This window comes from Ambystoma mexicanum, chromosome 1q, assembly GCF_040938575.1.
Source record: "Ambystoma mexicanum isolate Mex_15411 chromosome 1q, UKY_AmexF1_1, whole genome shotgun sequence".
Taxonomy (NCBI): Eukaryota; Metazoa; Chordata; class Amphibia; order Caudata; family Ambystomatidae; genus Ambystoma; species Ambystoma mexicanum.
This window is the reverse complement of record NC_090922.1, coordinates 837495664-837515212: the sequence shown is the minus strand read 5'-3', so window position 1 is coordinate 837515212 and position 19549 is coordinate 837495664. Positions and strand designations below refer to the sequence as shown.

Below are 19549 nucleotides of genomic sequence, written 5' to 3'. Positions count from 1 at the left end.
CTTGGCTCCTGCAGCGCTAGAGTTTTAAGGGTACGATATACCGGCCGACTGCAGAGAGGTTCTTGCAAAGGCCAGGGCGTCCTCGACTCTCAAATGCTGCGGTCACAAGTGGAAGAGTTTCTCTGTCTGGTGCCGAGCACAGAAGATCAACCCCCTACGGATTACGGCCCCTCAGGTGCTGCCGTACCTGCTATCGCTGGCAAAGGCTGGGCTAGCCCATGCCTCCATTAAGATTCATTTGGCGGCGATCTCCAGATATACCAGAACCACAGGACGGACGTCCCTGTGGTCCCATCGACTGGTGAAAGAGTTTATGAAAGGACTGTTCCGGTTGTTCCCGCCGGTGAAGGCCCCGGCCCCGGTGTGGGAACTTAACGTGGTGCTGACTAGGCTCATGGGGCCCCCATTCGAGCCGATGCACTCAGCACCGATGAAGTTTGTCGTGGAAGACTGCATTCCTGGTGGCCATTACCTCCGCACGACGAGTGGGAGAGATCCAGGCCCTATCCTGCAAAGCACCGTACTTGACTTTCCATGCCTCGAGGGTGGTGCTTAGGACGCACCCCTCCTTTATGCCCAAGGTGCCGTCGGACTTCCATCTTAACGAGCCCCTGGTGTTACCGGTTTTCTTCCCGTCTCCTTCATCGCCGGCCGAGAGGACTTTGCACTCGCTGGATGTGGCTAGAGCGCTGAAGTTCTACGTGGATCGCACGAAGAGTTTTCGGAGGACATCACAGCTGTTTGTGAACTTTGGACCTGTGAATCAAGGGAAGGCTCTCTCAAAGTCTTCTATTTCCAGATGGCTCTTCGGCTGCATCATGCACTGCCACCGGTTGGCTAACCGACCGCTGCCAGGCCATCCGAGAGCCCATTCGACCAGAGCGATCGCTGCTACTACGGCGTTCCTATCTGGTGTGCCCCTGCTGGACATCTGCAGGGCTGCTACGTGGAGGTCGACGCACACCTTCACGAGATTCTACTGCGTCGATCGGGATTCCAGGGAGGAGTCCAGGGTCGGCCAAGCAGTGCTGCACAACCTATTCGCTTAAGGTGAGCCTGGTGAGGAGGTAAGAGACACTTAATGTTGATTTGTTGTATTGCTTAATGTTGAGCCTGTTGCCACCTCCCGTGGTTGTGCATGTGTGTACTGCTATGTATTCTCTTATTCATGAGCATGTGAATCCATGCCAGACCCCATGCTGGAGAAGGAACAAGTTACTTACCTGTAACTGTTGTTCTCCAGCATGGGTCTGGCATGGATTCACATGCAAACCCTCCCGCCTACCCCTCTGCGGCTCTTCACTTGGTCATACTGCCACTTCACGTGCTCCCAAATGTGAAGATGGCTTCCAGAGGCGGGGCTTAGGGAGATGGCAGTCTTTGGCTGTGGTCAGTATGACGCAGAGATCGGTGATTGGTTACTACTACAAAAGACAGATCAGAAACGAAACTGATACTGATTTTTTTCTTTACCGAGGATTCCCAGCCTGACGACGGGGAATATTCATGAGCATGTGAATCCATGCCAGACCCATGCTGGAGAACAACAGTTACAGGTAAGTAACTTGTTCCTTGTCATACATGATTAAGTGGGGCAAAACGCTAGGGGAGGAACCAACGAAAAGTCAGTGGGAGGATCTTTTGAAAATTATCCCGAAAATGACTCGATCGGCACAAACCAGAGAAATGTGGGTCAAAATAATGAGACAATGGCACTATACACCCGAAAAACTGCATTCTATGTTCCCCAATACGTCTAATCAATGTTGGAGAGGTTGTGCTGAAGTAGGAACTTTGAAACATATCTGGTGGGATTGTAAAGGCATCAAGCCCTTCTGGGAGGAACTCATGGGTGAGATGGGTAAAGTGTTCCCAGATGTGGTGCGGATTGCAGAAGGGGTGTGGTTGTGTGGAATTAGAAATTACATAACAAGACTTTACAATCTCAATGGAGAAGTTTTATGGGACTTCTCATTGCGGCATGGACCACAATTGCCCAGAATTGGAAGGAGGACACCCCATTGACTTTCACTTGGCTACAGAAGGTGTGGGCCCAAGTAACGATGGAGAAAATCACCCACATAATCCAAGGAACGAGGGACAAGTTTGCGAAGGAATGGGAAGGGGCTCTGCATTATCTCCAGTCAGACTTTATGGAACAATGGTGTCCCCACAATATCAAAGCATCAGACATTTTCAATGCATAAAAGAAACTCATGTAAGCTTGATGCCATGTACCCCCGGGATGGGAGGGGGTTGTTATATTGTTTGATGTTGATTTCTTGTAAAACCAATAAATACAAGTTTTAAAAAAACAATATCTTTTGTGGATTCTATGAAAAACTCTGTCTCTGAATTAGCCTGTGAAAGAGTTAACATTGAGAATTTCCTGGACTCGCATGTTTCCTCACGCCTGACATCTGATGAGGCGGCAGCCCTTGAGGGAAGAGTGGATGTCGAAGATATAAAATATGCAATTTTGAAGCTGACTGGGTAAATCACCTGCCTTAGATGGACTGCCTAATGAATTTTACAAAGCCCTCCCCGATTCTGCACTGCATCTCTTGTGTGACGTTTTTAATGCTGCTTTTGAGTCCGGTTCTCTACCGAACACAATGAGACATGCATTGATTACAGTACTTAAGGTCTGGTACCAGATGTGAAAACTACCGCCCGATCAGTCTAATCAACTGTGACTGCAAAATATTGGCTAAAATTCTGACTGGACGATTGGAAAAGGTTCTTACTTCTGGTGCATGAAAATCAAGTAGGTTTTGTCTCTGGCAGAGCAGTGGCGGACCACATGAGATGCTTTCTGATGACCATTGAGAAGGGTCGCAACCAGCCTGTTGCCACTGCGGTGATGGCTATTGACGCTGAAAAGGCATTTGATCGAGTGGAGTGGGATTTTTTGTTTGCATGCCTTGGGAAGATGAAGTTTGGGCAAGAATTCCAACGCTGGGTCAAGTTATTATATACCAATCCTTAAGCGAGTGTGTTGACGAATGGACTTATTTGTGATGCTATTAGCCTTCGAGGTACAAGACAGGGCTGCCTGCTCTCACCTCTCCTGTTTATCTTGTCTATGGAACCTCTTGCGGTATGCTTGAGAATGAATGCATATCTTCAGCCCATTATTCGGAATGGCAGGGACAACTTGCTTTGGCTATACTCGGATGATTTGTTGGTCGCCCTTCAGGACCCTGCTATTGGTATTTCGCACCTGATGCAAGATGTTAACTGTTTCTCCGTGTTGTCAGGCTATAAGTTTGAACTGGAGCAAATCTGAAATCCTACCGATCAATAATCTGTGTCTACGGCATACTTGTGCTCAGTTTCAATTTAGGTGGTGTGCAGACAAGATAAAATATCTTGGCATCTGGATTGGAGCAGATATAGTGAAGCTACCTGGCATGATTTTTGCATGGCTGCTCCCGAGACTCGAAACAGATTTGGAGAGGTGGGGTTTCTTGAAGTTGTCAACCTGGTGTAGACTTAATTGTATAAAAATGAATTTGACACCTCAGATAAATTACATCCGGAGTATGCTTCCTGTTAGGATTCCAAGGAATGTCTTCAATGAGATTGATAGACTTTTGCAAAACTTTATTTGGAATGGGGCAACCTCCAAGGCTTGTGATTTGGAAACTTTAACTCCCATTGAAATCGGGTGGAATGAACCTACCCAACTTCCCGGATTACCACTTGTCATTCTCCACTCGCCATTTGTGCAAGGTTGCTGGCTCTAGTGATGAACATTCCGATCTGCTGTCATAGGAGTGTGGTGCGGTGTCTCAACTGGATCCTAAAGCCCTGTTGTCTTCTAAAAGATGTAAGTCCAAAACGGCCAATGCTCTAACTTGATTTTTGCAGGACTGCTGGTGCGATCTCTCGAGTTGTATGGGTACTGATCCTTCTTTACATCCAGATGCATCAATTTGAATAACCCAGTATTGAAGTTCCAGGGTAAATCCCTCCTTTTGGATTGGTTTGTGGCTGGTGTAAAATTTAAAGATTTATTTGAAGATGGCAATTGGATTTCGTATGCTCGTCTTGCACAATTACATGACATGGCGGACTGTTCGTTTGCTGAATTTAGGAAACTGAAGATTATAATTTCGGCCTGTGTTGAGATGCCACAATTGACTGTTCAAAGTGCCGCCTTGGCGGCTGTGGAGACATGCTTGAGTGCAGTACACCCCGCTTCTACCATGTATGGATTCCTAAAGGCTACTAGAAAAGGGGATCCTTGGCTGCCTACCATTTGGGCTGATGATTTGGGGGAAGATATTGCCTTGAGATGTTGGAGGAGGTGCTGTGAGAACACTCGCCTGGTGAGTTTGGATTGGGGCCTCAGAGCTTCTCAAACGAAATTACTGTTTAGGGCCTATTGGACTCTGGAGAGGTTGTTCAGGAGACAACTTTTGGACACTGAACTTTGCTGGAAGTTTAACCGCTCTAGAGGCTCCCTCAGTCATTTGATTTGGTCATGTCCTAAAACAATGCAATTTTGGGAAACGGTTTGTGAACGGTTGAGTCTAGTTTTGGACATTGCAATCCCCATGAGTGCTTCTTTGTTCATTCTAGGAGATATTTCTATACTGGATGATATTGACTTTGGCAAGAAAATGTGGTTGCTGCTTGCATGTATGGTTGCAAAAAAAATATTGAGATCTGGAAGTCAAGCCTTTCTTTGAATATTGATGAGTGGGTGGAGGAGCTTCGAACTGTCTCTATGTATGAACAAGCCATTTATAAATGCAAGGATGAAATTGGAAAATTCTGGGACATTTGGAGATGTTTTCTTGATGTTTATGGATAGTATTGAACTTTCATTTGGGATTGTTGTATCCCTGAATCTGTTGTACTTATGATACTCTTGTATTTGCGGTATGAATTTTTGCCCTTTTTTCTGTTTTCTTATTTCCTTTTCTTCCCCTTTTTTTCCCCTTTGTGTATCTCTATTCTTTCCCTTTAATAAGTTGTTTGATTGTAGTTTGATTTGTTGCTTTTTATGCTGCTTAATGTTTACTTTTGTTTACTGTTGTGAAAATAAAAGGTTTTGAACCATTACTTCCACTAGGAGAATTAGTTCAAGACCCATTGCAATTCATAAGGATTGGGTGGTTTTGGGGGCACACCCACGCTTTGCACCTAAATTTATTTACAAGTTCCATGTAAACCAGCCCATTGAGCTTCCAACTTTATTTCAGCAGCCCACTAACTCGGCTGAAAGAAGCTTCCATACACTAGATGTAGGAGAGCAGTTCTGGATTACCTCAATAATGCAAAACCACTCTGAAAGACAGACCTATTCTTTGTTTTTATTTTATTTATTTGATTAATTTATAAAGCACACAATAGCCAGAGGGCATTGTGACGCTGTTACAGAAACCAGTTACATATGTTCACAATCATGTCATAAGTCGGGTAAAGCGGAGTACAGTTGGGTAACTTGTGGAGTATGTGGTGCTAGCATTGGTGACAATTATGCTTAGGTTATTAGCCATGTTTTGAGGGCCTTCTGTGCCGCTCGCTGGTAGAGAAGACGACCTTGTCTCTAAGTTGGCAATCTCTAGATGAATCGTTAAACGTATCCAAATGCATTATTCTCTGAGAGATTTGCCCTTTACGTCTAGAGCACATTCTACTTGAGGCACATGAGCTACTATAGCTTTTATTGCAAATGTTTCTCTGCATTCTATTTGCAAAGCAGCTACCTGGAGTTCTGTTCACACATTTACACAACATTACTGCTTAAATGCACATTCTACGACTGATTCTTAGGTGGGTCAGACAGTGTGAACGCATCCCTTTGCTGCTGTTACCTCTCGCATCTACTACACAGTTAAAGTGGTAGCAGAGCAGCCAGACTTATCTCAAGAGTAAGTGAGCAGTATCAAATAGTTACACAAGGACAGCAATTACTATGATTCAGACAAACACTGACTCAAGGTTTTCAACTAAAAGAATTTCTGAGGCTTGTGGAATCTGCTTAGATCACATGCGGTGCACAGGCCGACATCTAGTGGAAGCAGCAGAGTATTAGTTTGTTTTTCGAAACTCGAAAATGGGCGTCGACAGAGGGCGTGCCAGTAATACTATCCCTAGTGTGACGTCCACTGTACCCATGATCCCTCACGCGTCTAGGACCCTCAGATTGTTTATTTCCGCCATACTGGTCGGAAGCATTTCGCGGAGTTCCCTGGCCTTAGCCATACTTTTGTAAAATATTGTTATTTCCCCATTTCTCCACCCCAACATCGAGTCACCGAACTTCCACACTCGACGCCGGCCCGGAGAAGGAATCGACCGTCGACAGCTGCATGACAAATTTGGGCCTTGGAAGGCCTCTGGCCTCGGCCCTGGAAGTAGGGAGAGCGGGGCGTGGACATACTCTACACTCTGTTATATAAGTACATTATATATATTCCTACACTTATTAGCCCGCTGCCACAAGGGGCGTATGGAGGGTACCCCTTTCCAATTTTGCCCCAAGTACAACCCTTGGGTTGACAGACACGCCACTTGCAATCTCTGCTTGCCGAGGGACCACCCTGAGGCGAACTGCAGAGCGTGTAGTAGGTTCAAACCGAAAACACTAAAGGACCGTTCGATCAAGCGTTGGGCCCACCACGCCAGGCGTCAAGAGGCCATGGCAGCGGAGGGCGCTTTCAGCGATGGCAGCGACGCTGTGCTTTTGATGGCGAGGGCCACGTGGCGTCGAGACAGCCAAGCGCAAGTCCCCGACCTCGGAAGGTCGTCCGGCAGGGCGGCTATGGGGAAGACACCCGGCGACACAAGCGCTACCCACACCACTTCCACCAAACATAAGTCCAACCGAGATTCGACGCGTACGTCGAGTTCTCGGAAAGAGGCACACAGAGAACGGTCCACCGAATCGGTGTCCTCTGGGCGTTCGCGATCAAGATCGCCGCATGACTCCAGGCAACCATCCACTGTTGCCAAAAGTGCCTCGCTCCCTAAGGTAACGGAGGTTCGATCGTCAGACGAAGCCGACCTCTATCCCCAGGTTGCACTCTAGGAGTCGAGACCAGCGGACCGCGTAGCGGCTGCGCCAGAGTCCCAACCTCCACACTCTAGAGATAGGGACACTACCCCCGAACCTCGGTGCCAGGTGTCGAAAGGCTCCGAAGGAACCAAAAAGCAGGGGAAACACTTCCACCCACGGGGAGGGGGAAAAAACAACTCAGGAAACAGTCTCGGCCTCCTTCCACACCTCAGACATTCTACTCAACATAAACAGACAGACAAGTCTCAGTCTTCTGTTACCCCAAAGACCCCTGCTCAAACCAGTAGGTCTAGTCAAGATAAAACAGGGAAAGACCTCCAGGGAAGAGTCATTCCCAGTTCAAGAGAATGGTCGAGTGATGACATCGACAGTCATGTCAAGGATGTCATCATTGGCAGATTTCTACGCCAAAAACCCTGAACACTTTCTCTCTTATACCCCGGACAGGTCAACACCCTCAGGCTCTATGGGCATGTTGGAAGAACAAACTGGGACGGACTACTATGGGGATGAGGACCAAGAGGAGGAGCAGGACGACCCAGAAACCTACAGGGTAGATTCCCCGGTAGATAAAGAACCCCCGGTTACCGACTCCCTGTCGACAACCAGCCTCTCTTAAATGAAGTTCTGTCCAGAGCGGCAGAACACTTCCTGATTGACACCCAGGGTGCTCAGGAAGAGGGGGACTTTGCCGAGGAGTTAGTGGGAGAAAGGAGACCTGTTGCCCAGGCCATCCCTATCCTTAAGTCAATACAAAGGATAGACCCTTCCCTTGTTAATCCCAAACTCACTAGGGCGGTAAACCCCAGAGTTGAAAAGCTTTTCAGGCAACCCAGACAGACCCACTCTATATAAGAGGGCATCTGAAACCAGACTCCGTGGTAGTTAGAAACACCCGTAAGAGGGCGGGAACACCCTTGTCATCATCCGAAGCTCCTCCCGACAAGGAGAGCAAGAAGATTTATGGCTTGGGCAGGAAAGTAGCCTCCACTTCCGCCTACCAGGCAAGAATTGCCAACTCCACCACCCTGCTGGCGAGTTACAACTGCCACCAGTGGGAAGAAGTCACGGCACTCATAGATTCCGCCCTAGAACCCTTAAAAAGCCAGTTGGCGCGAGTTTCGGCGGAAGGGAGAGCCTTGTCCGGTTGCATATTAAAAGCAACCTTTGATGCCACAGATAACGCCGGCAGATTGATAGCAGAAGGTACTGTTATCAAAAGGCCTGCTTGGTTGCGACAGTCTGGGTTCAAAGCTGAAACCCAAGCATCATTGATAAACCGGTGGAGCAGAACACACGTTAATACAGTGAGCAAAACACACGTTCCCATGCATGTGTGATCAATTCTGGAACCAGTGGCGCGTTTTTAAAGGTAGTTTTCATGGATCATCTGTCAGATCCTCCGGAGCTGCACGGGAAGCGCGTCCTACTCCATGGCTGCCCAAGCCACGCCATGGTGTTATCTTTCTTGGTTTACTTAGCAAACTCAGGTCTCCAAATTGGTACGGTCAAGAGCTACCTCTCAGCACTGTCTATCTTTAAGCGTACTGCTGAGGAGCCTTCATATTTCAAACTACCCATAGTAATCCCATTTCTGAAAGGATTAACAAATGTCTATCCACAAAACCCTTTTCAGGTTCCACTGTGGGACTTAAATCTAGTCTTAAAGTTTCTGATGGGTGCTCATTTTGAACCACTTAATTCTTGTTCACTAAAGTTTCTCACTCTCAAAACAGTCTTTCTAGTGGCCTTAACTTCTGCTAGAAGAGTGAGTGATTTACAAGCTCTATCTTGCAAACCTCCTCGTACAATCTTTCATAAAGACAATGTTGTCTTACAAGTGGAGCCCAATTTTCTCCCAAAGGTGGTTTCTGAATTCCATATTGCTCAGAAAATAACCTTACCTTTGTTCTATCCTCCTCCCCATCCAGGGAAAGAGGAAGAAAGATTACACAGGCTGGATCCAAGGCGTGCCTTGAGTTTTTATATTTGCAGACTTGCTAGGATAAGGCAAGCAGACCAGTTGTTGGTAGGATATGCAGGGCACAAATTAGGATTGCCAATCACAAAACGGACCATTTCAAGATGGATCATTTTGACCGTTTTAGAATACTACAAATTAGCAGGAAAAGAACCCCCTTAACATCTTGGGGCTCATTCAACCAGGGGTATCGCAGCCTCTTTGGCTCTCCAAAGAGGGGTCCCAATTAAAGATGTATGTGCAGCTGCCACATGGTCGTCCGCACATACTTTTAACACATTTTACAGCCTAGTTTCTTCCTCTATCCAGGAGACAAGATTTGGGAAAGCTGTGTTTGCATTCTGTACATCTTTAAAGGGAAATATTTCATCTTTACTCCCACCTCCTTTTTATACTACTGCTATGGTAGTCTGTCAAAGATAAGGAATACGTCAGAGGACACAATACCTTTTGAAGAACAAGTTACTTAACAAACTGGTAACGTTCTTTCGATGGGATGTTCCTTCGACGTATTCCTTATCGCCCCTCCCATCCATCCCCGCTGTGAAACTTCCCTTGTCGTTGCAGCTTACGCTCCTTCAGGATTACTAACCATTTAATGCAGAGCAAATCTGAACTTCAAAACGGAACTGAGCAAAGGACGCTGCGCAAGTCTATTTATTTATACTCCTGATGACTTCGGCGCCGATACGGAGGCTGTCGAGTGGCAGACTCGAGGGACGTCGACGCGCAGCGCCCTCTACTGGAAACTTTTTCTGAGGCCAGCCAGCTGGAATGGATAACTTGAGGAATACGTCGGAGGACCATCCCATCGAAAGAACGTTACCAGTTTGGTAAGTAACTTGTTCATCTGAAGGACTTCTACGCGTAAAGGACCATGTGTACAACAGAAGTCACAAAGCCAACCTGCCAACCACACCAGTAACAAGCCCGGACACTAAGGATAAAATGCTCTTCTCAGAGTATTCACAGAGATGGAAGAATTAGCCATCATTAATCAAATCATGCCCTCAAACTGTGAGGGTGATGTCTGCCTGTCCAACCTTATAAATGATTGCGCAGACACACTTGCTCCATTTCTGACTAACTTCATTAATGCCTCGTCCGCCTCTGGCATCGTCCCTGCCTGCCTGAAAGAGGCATGGGTGCGCCCACTGTTGAAAAAACCATCCTTGGATCCAGAATTCCCCCAACAACTACAGACCCATCACTACTGTTCCATTCCTGTCAAAAATATTGGACAAAACGGCCTATTTACAAATCCAACATTTCCTAGAATTGAACAGCATCCTCAGTAAGAGGCAATCAGGCTTCCGCCCAAACCACGGAACAGAGTCGGCCCTATTGGATCTGAAGAACCAGTAAGGGGAAATAATGGATGAAGGCAATCCCACATTGCTCTTGCTCCTTGATTTGTCTGCAGCGTTTGATCTTCTCGACCACAAGACACTCTGCACACAACTCAGGAATGCAGCCCAATTCTCCCCTGAAGCCACTTCCTGGATCTCCTCCTTCCTTGAAGGGAGACCCATGAGTGTTCTCAGACCAGGCCTGTGCTGCACCCACCACCATCCATTGCGGAGTCCTACAGGGCTCCTGCACTTCACCCACTCTGTATAACATTTTCACTCTACCACTCTTCAGTGACTTAGATAATCGCGCATAGCATACACAAGCTATGCCGATGACACACAAGTCCTCCTCCCTCTCACGGGCTCCTATGAACAGGACGCAGCTACACTGTGTAAAACGTATGCTTCCATCCAGGCCTGGGTGGCGGCTAATGGATGTCTCAATTGGCACAAAACAGAAATCCTCTTGGTAGGCCCCAAGGATATCCTTAACAAGCTAGACACTCGATACAGCTCCTTCGTCATTGAGAACACCCCAATCACTGTCTCACCTGCAGTCAAAACCTTGGGGGTTTACATTGACTCCTCGCTCTTCATGACACGCCAAGTTAATGCCATTGCATCCTCGGCGGCACTCACTACCAAAATCATTAATGCTGTCAAAACGTACTGATCTTCCGAAAATTGCTTCTCCGTAGCCAGAGTTACTATTGGGGCCAAACAGGACTACTGTAATGTCTTGTTTGGGGGCACGTCTGCCAAAAACCTGAATAAACAACAAATAATGCAAAATAATGCCCTCCGAGCTGCGTTAAGCATCCCCAAAATGGAGCATGTCTCCCAAGCAAGACGTGAATCCCACTGGCTCCCAGTCAAAGAGCATATACTTTTTAAGACCCTAGCAATTGCACACAAATGCCTCACTAACTGCACCTCCCTACCTATCGGAGAAAATAATACGAGCCACCTCTTATAGACCTAAGCGATCCCACCACACCACTCAGCTCAAAGTCCCTACCTTCAAAAGAGCAAAAACTTGAGGGTCAAGCTTCTTCTTTCTACGGCCAAAAAACTGGAATGCCCTGCCCACAACACTAAAGAATGAGACCTTCCACACAGTATTCTGCACATCAATCAAAACCAAGCTATTCAACTAGGTCTCGCAAAACTCGGCTCACTGTGAGCCTCAGCTGGTTCCCCTGTAACCGTGGAACCATTGGTCTCAAAGCTGTATAGCATGTAAATGTCATTTAATTTTGTACTGTCTTGCATCTTTCTCACTGTACATGTTCTCCCTCCTGTAACTAATTAAGCCCTATTGTAACAGCGCCATGATGCCCCTGGGCTGCCTTGTGCGCTTTATAAATGTAAATGAATAAATACAAATAAATAGGATAGTATTACAGACGCACCCAGTCAACGTCCCTTTTCGACTTTCAAAAATAAGCCATGCAATACTCAGCACGTACTACTAGATGGTGGCCTATGCAAAGCATGTGAATCTAAGCAGATACAAACACCAGAAATAAAATTATGGCAGGTAATGTATGGTGTATATATATTCTGAAACTATGCATGCAGAGGCTACCTCAATGTTACTGTGGAATTCTTTTTCAGTTTTTTTCAACAGTGATTATAAATGGATGGCCCTCTTCTTACCACAGTACTACATAAAATGAAGTTTTTTTGTATTTATTTTTTATACTGTGTAACCCGAGAAAGCCCGTGTGGGTCAATAGCATGGTTTGTGTTGTTGACTTCGTGTACCACTAAATAACTGTGTGCACTTTGCATCAAAAAGTGTATGTGGGGTTTTCAGAATGCCTTCTCCCCCAGGTTGGGGCACTACGATCGTAATTCCAATGGTCTCTTTGGACTGCTCATATCAGATTGAAAGGGAGGCTTTCCATTATCTGGGGATATGTATCTGTCTTGACAACTCGATGTTCCCATCCCAGAATGTACACCCCCATCTCCGATGGATCGCCAATGATGAGCACTAGAAGACGACGCCCCTTACGCTATTGGGGAGGGCAGCTCTTTTTTAGAAGTTGATGTTACCCAAGTTCTGCAAAATGCTCCCCACATGATACCCAAGGAGGAATTTGACCGGATTGATGCAGTTCTCGGGAAACTCTTAGGGGGGCGGGGAAGGGAGCAACCTCTGATTGCCCTGGCTACACTGCAACGTTCAGTGTGGGAAGGAGAAATTGGGTTGCCTCACTTGCAGCAATATTTGTGCACCTCTCATCCTGGGGTTGTGGATGGGGGGCACATCTATCGGACAGGCAGGGACCAATCTCTCCTGCGTAGGACCCAACATGTTGTAGGGGTGTGGAAGGATGTACATAAACATCTAGGCTGGGGAAACGCTGGCTCAGCTCTTATGGGACAATAGGCAGCTACCGGAAGTTAGCAAGATCGTTAGAATCCCATCATGGGTGCAAGCTAACATCCTCACACTGGGCGATAGGATCAAGGAAGGTAGATTTGTATCCTTTGAAGATTTGCAGCGTGTACACAGGCTACGAGACACTGAACACTACAGGCAGCTGTCACAAACCATACACGCGCAAACTGGGGGATCTGCAAGAGGTCCTGCAATGCTCCCCGCTACAGAGGAATATCCTGCCGTAAAGGATTGTGAGACGGGTAGCTTCTACACTACATCAGTCAATATCCTCTTTCGCACCAGGCAAACTCTCAAAACCTAAACTGAAGTGGGAAGGAGATGTGGGGATGATTGAATTCGGGGATTGGGTTGAGGCATTAATGTACCCAAGTCAGGTGGCGATCTCGAGCACACTGCAGCTGGTCAAATCAAAATATTGATTGCACCCTGCTCTTTAGGTGGGGACGGGCGGACAGCTCCAATTGTTTAAGATGAGGGCAATGGGGTTGACTTTTTTTTTTCATGCTCTGTGGGATTGTCCACGGATCCACCGCCTTTGGGCTGCATGTTTAAATACACTGATCACAACATTGGGAATAGAATTCACACATGAATCCAAAGCTGCTGTTGCAGGAGATCTGGGGTGAAGCAGTCTATAACATGCTATCCGAAACTGTCTATCCATAGTATTTGGCCTCCTCAAACGCAACATCGTGGCAGAATGGGGTGCGCCAGAATGCCCTAAATATTGAGACTTGGTGTTAACCATGAGCATGTCTATGTCAGTGGAAAAAAGAATGTATACTGCTCTGGGCTGCCCCACAAAGGCAGACAAGATATTGGGCGTGTGGGAGGCAGATGGTTGACTGGGTGTGTCTTCCGATGTCTTGTGGGTCAGTATTTGAACGCTTTAAGTTAAGGACTATGCTGGTTCAACCTGCCTGCATGTGATGTGACCAATTAATTGTTATTGTAAAATCAATTAATTGTTTTACAAAGAAAAACAGCATTTACAGATCGACTTCTTAAGAATTTCTATACATCTGCTCCATTCACAGCTAATTGTTCGTCTCTTAACTGCATATTTCTCCCCTTACTCTAGTGCGTTCAGAGCCTGGTTTGTGCTGGTTTCCTGCATCATTACCTACTAGAAGCTTTTACCTTGTGTGCTTTGTTTTCTCGCCTTCCCGCTTAGTTCATATTCTTGTTGTCTCTTCCTAGATGAGAATGAAACTGCAAAGGACAATTCTGAGGAATCCGGAGAAGGTAGGAGTTCCTATTGGGAACAGATTAACAATGCAACTCATGCCAGCATGGTGTCTGAATGTTCTCCCAGAATTGTCTGTGGTTTTTAAGATGTAACCATCACAATACCTTACTACGGGAGTCTTCTATTTTCACAGGCTTCTCCTTTACTGTCAAGTAGTGCCACCTACAGGGGCAGTCGCATATAGGTGCTTTCACATTTGTGAAGTGACCTCCTTGTAGAAGATTCACTAGATTGTCATTTCTCCCTACCACTATCTTAATGTTTTTCAACTGTTTACTGAAATGAGTTGGCCTCATGCCTCTGCTTTACTGCATATTACAACACCTGCTGTTATCAGTCATTTCTTACCTCCCTCCATCTGAATTTCATATGTTCTGGTGTACATCATGTAAATCGAGCAGCTTCTTGCTGGCATCGCCATTGATGCTCATAAATGTGGAATATCTTTGTGTTGATACCCAGCGCACATTTTATAACCTTGGTAAGAACTCCTTATGAATAAAAATTAAACTGAGCATATACATATTTTGTCAATGCATACTGTGCCCGGATCATATGCCTGACCCGGTCATGAAGAGCCAGGGACCCCAGAGGTTGTGTTGGGGCATTGGCGGAGACATCCATCCCCCGGCTGTCTGGTGCCTGTGGAGCCATGTAGGTGTATTGGTGACTTGTCTCTAAACGTATACCTATTAGGCTCTGTCCTGGTAAGCTTACTTTCTTTCTTTGTCAGGTAGTTTCATAGAGGCTTGGTGTGTTGACACAAGACCCAAAGGTTACAGCGATCAGCCTGCACCAAACTCTTCAGAAACCTGGGATGTAGTCTGGTTCCTGGGAAGCTGCACAAAGATTTGGAGCAACATTTCACTTGGGCACAATGGACACGACACACCGCGGAACAAGAGGCACACGCTGGTTACTCGTATGGAAATGGACTAAGCTTCCCCGTTCAGGAGAAAAATGAGAATGAACACCCACCACAGGGACACAGTGGAGCAGCTGCAACGGAACTGGAGGCCGTGTGGCAATGTGCAATAGTTTGGTAGAACAGGGAATATGATCTGATATGGCATTTATAATGCGCCTATGCACAAGTGTTTCAAGGTGCAAAAACTCCACTAAAACATTTGGGCATTGACTTGCTTGATCCAGGAAGGTATGTAAGAACAAATGATGGATGCCAGAGAGCATATTGCAGGCTGGAAGGAAATTGAGACAGAAATGTTGGTGGGGCTAAGGGCCCTTAAAACTTCCTGGGGGAAGTCCAGCCCACAAGAGGAGGGGAGGGGGAGAGTTGGGATTGGCTTAGCTAGACTGGTTCAGGGAAACATCTGCGTTCATTGGCTACCAGAGTCAGCTATCACCTTCTAGGCAGGCAGACAAGGGCTATGAAAAGCCAGTAGTCAGTTGGCATTGAGAGGTGTTTGGGTGAGGTTGAAGGAAGACGTCTAAGAGACTAGTGTGTGCAACAGGGTAAGAAGTACTTGGCAGAGACTGGTGTGTTTGAGAGGCGAAGGTAAGGCGTTTGGATGGAGAGTGATACCAATTTTGGCTGTTTGTATTTAGGTGAGTGAAGTAAGACTGAGTTATGGGGGGAGTAGAGGTGGTAAAAGGAAGAGGGAATAGAGAAGAGGGAATGGAGAAGGAGTTTAGTGGCCATGCCACAACATCCGTAGGTGTTTTGAGAAGGATTGTTGTGAGCAGGGCACTAAATCCGTAGGTGTGTATTAATGAGTAGGGCACTATCCCTGTGCCAGGACAGTGAGCGGAGCAACATATCTCTAGAGGTGGTTGGAGGAAAATAGAGGATTAGTGATGCAACTACTGGATTTGGAGGGAGGCGGAAAGTAGAGACAAGAGAAGGGAGAGAAGTGATGAAGTCGGGCGATAGTGTGAAAAGGAAGAGAGCGAGATTGGATTTGGAAGTTGGAGATGGGAATGGTAAGCAGTGAGTATGGTTAGAGGTTGAAAGACAGCAAGTCGGACAAAAGGCAAGTTCCTGCGGGAGTGTGAGATAAGGTTACAGCCTTTAGGGCCTCCCGAAACAGGAAGTTACCTGCTTATATAGAAACATTACTATGAAATGAACCGTTGGGAGTTTGGGCTAGGGATGTGGGAGCCCCCTTCAAGGACGGAAAGGGTAGAAACACCACACCTAAACCTGGAGCCCCAATTGTCTCTTCTTTCTATATATTTTTATTATAAAAGTTGAACTCTTATCTACATAACGTGAGTCATTGATAACTTTGTACAAATATACATGTCTATCTTTGTATATAGATTTCTGAGGCTTGTGGACCTGCTTAGAATCTCGTGCTTTGCATAGGCTGACATCTAGTGGTTTGTGCAGAGTACTTTCTATTTCAAAAAGGGTCGTTGACCGGGCGTGTATGCAATACTATCCCTACTGTGGCATGTACAGTGCCAGTGATTCATTCTCTGTTAGTACTCGCATATCTTTCCACCATTGTTGGTTGCATTTCGCAGAGTTCTAGTTTTTCGGAGTTAGTCGCTCTTTATCAAGCTTTTGTCTATTAAGATAGAGCATTCTATTTCATAGCACTATCTTCGGCAACCACGCTCGCGGCAACCTGCCCACTCTCGACAATGATTTTGCAGCATTAAAGGGTTCTGGTGCATCACCCAAGGCCAAAGTCTCTTCAGCCTTCACAGAAAGTAGAACAGGGTTAAAACATTTAACACGCTTTAGAAGAATGTCTCCACACATTTCCCCCAGAAGCTATAGAGTCTCCCTGTCCTCCGGCACTAGCCATGGAGAAGACTCCTTTTTATATTTTGCCCTTTTTGTAACCATTCATTTCTCTGGAAGGAAACGCACAACGTTTGTGTAACCATTGTCTTCCAAGAGGCTACCAGGAGGACAGATGTCGAGCATATAAGCTCTTTAAGCTGAGGACTGTTAAGGATAGGTGATCAAAGTGCTGGGCAGCCTATAGTATGCAAGCTGAAGCATCAACGGAATTCCCCACTGGCGCAGAGGAATCGGAGGCGGAACATGACAGTTAGCAATGCTGAAGAGACATCCGATCGTGAAACTGAGGATTCCCGAGTGCCAATTCCCAGTGCCGAACAGCAACCGTCCCGCTTAGTTATGTAGCCTTCCACTGGCGACAAAAGCAAATATATAAAGCACACGCAGGGCTCTTGCATAGCGCTTATACTGTCGACACCAAATAAAACCAAACTGTTTCACACAAACAAACCCACTACGCCCATGCTACAATTTTCAATGCCCTCGTCGAAGTGTCAAGACGTCAACGGAACACCTACCCTCAGCAAGTGGTTCGGCAGCTACTAGATCTTCTTCCGTATGCAAAATAGCCTCAGATACCAAAACAGACACTGGCGCGGAAAGTGGAAAGGCAAGTGGTTACCAGTGGCCCGCTGTGTGTTGGAGAGTCTATTTTCAGTGGCTGCAGTTTTGTAAGGAGTATTCTCATTCACCATTATAACCACATTTGTAGTGTCGAAAGTGGGAAGACCTTGATTTCCTGTGGTTTGCAGCATTCGCGAAGGTCGGCTAAGAATGCTACTTCACGGTTAGTCATAAACCTTTTTAAAGCTGACTTTGACTGATTGCGCTTTTAAGGTTTGCAATTTAGAAGTGTACATAGAAGGTAAATCTTCACTATATTGCTATTTTTATTATATGCTGCCCCACCCCCTTTTATTCGTTGCTTTTGACAGCAACGCTTGGATATGCCACCGGCAAACCATAAATACACGCTGCGCAGCATGAAACGCACAGCATGTGTACCCCCAGTATCAATGAGCCGGAACTTGAAAAAGAAAAGCATTAACAATCCAGTATCCATACCAAGTCAATAATGGTAGGCATTATAAATACTATATGCAATGAAAAGGGGTTGGATGCGAAAGACAAAGGGAAAATTGCAGCTTTTTTTAAACCGTCCTCTAAAGAAAAGCATGAATGCGTAGACACAGGTGCATGTGCCTTTGGACCTTCTATTGAAAAGCCAAACAATGAGGAACCAGTAGATAAGGATTTATTGTTTGAGATCCCAATAGACAATAACTCATTATTAAATATGTGCCTAAGCTTGCAAAAGAAATCAACAGGAAATTTAGTAGTTAGAACTGGTACTGGCGTTTTAAATTTTGACCAATTTTTTACCACATCCATGGATTTAGCAAAGTCACCACAACTGACACACATTTCTTTGTTACAGGAGACATGGCTAATGCAACCCTTTCACCTAGGTTTAATGTCTTCCAAAAATGTCTCCACGCAATTTAAAAGGAAGACCGTATGGGGGTTTATTTATTGGTGTTGCCTCACATATGAATGCTGTTGCATCAATGTTTATATGTTATTGCGGTCAATTTGAAGTTTACAGGCGATAAAGAGAACCAACATCTTGCTTATAAATGCTTGTAAGCCCCCGGATAACTAGGAGAAAACGTTAAGATAATTACCCAAATTTAATTATTAATGGAGAAATGAATACCTGAAGAGCCAACATTGTTTTGGGTGACTTTAAACTTTCATTGTTTGATATCCTCCAATAAGGAGGATAGTAGTATTTGTGATACACATTTTGATAAATAATCCTAGCGTTCATGGGCTTTGAAGAGGATGAGATAGTGGACGCAAATATTTGGTTGTATTTTATTTATTCATGGCAGCTGATTCAATTGTTGAAAATAGATGAGGATAGTCTGTCGTCCACGGGGACCAAAGGCATTTAATTTTCTTGGTTTTACTTTGTATTAACCAATGAAATAGGATATGAAAAGGTAACGTATTTTGCATTGATCCCCAATACTATAAGTGATCAAGTGATAGTGGAGCTATTGCTCGATACACTTTGTGGGTCCTTTTTTCATTGAACAATTCTGGGAATAGAATAAAGTGGCATGGGAAAAAATCAATACATTTGAACTTATACAGAACCATCTGATATGTGAAGACTGACTAAAGCACAATAATTTGGAGGATTTGTATTCTATAATAATCTTCATTTATATGGCAAAAGAAAGCATTCACTAAACTTAAAGTAAGACTATGATTATATAATAACATGTAAGAAAAATGAACTACAGATATCCATTAGGCAAACAAAATAAAGCGTTGATCCGTTGTCTCAGCAGAATATCATTGGAAAATTAAGAATACAATTTAAAATTGGTTCGGAAAAGAAGCATGAAAAATGTTCTGTTCATGCTGTTGAAAAAGACCAGTCCAGTAAGCTAAATTACATCTTTCTAGATGCAAGAAAGTTTAGCATCTAAAGTAACCACCATGAGAATTTATCTCTGCCCAAGGTTAAGGTACGACTGTTTACATTGAGCCACCTCTTATCCTATAATGTAATGAGGTTTTTTTGCATTTATAAAGTACACTAAACCCTCAGGCATCAAGGCGCTGGTTACAGAGTTTCATTTTGGTTGGCAGGAGGCCAGACTTTAATGGTAATAGAGGACAATGTGCAAAGAGAAAGGTCTTGAGGCGTTTCCTGAATGACCAGTAGTCTTTATT

At 45.4% G+C, this 19549-nt stretch overlaps 1 protein-coding gene across 3 annotated transcripts in view; it reads left to right on the top strand.

Annotated features, from left to right (window-relative positions):
- LOC138537572 (torsin-1A-interacting protein 1-like) overlaps positions 1-19549 on the top strand; it is a 731597-nt gene that overhangs the window by 272646 nt on the left and 439402 nt on the right. For all 3 annotated transcript variants that reach the window (XM_069641458.1, XM_069641460.1, XM_069641461.1), the window contains exon 5: positions 13980-14024. In XM_069641458.1, coding sequence (XP_069497559.1) covers positions 13980-14024 — 45 coding nt within the window. The remainder of the gene's footprint in view (positions 1-13979; positions 14025-19549) is intronic.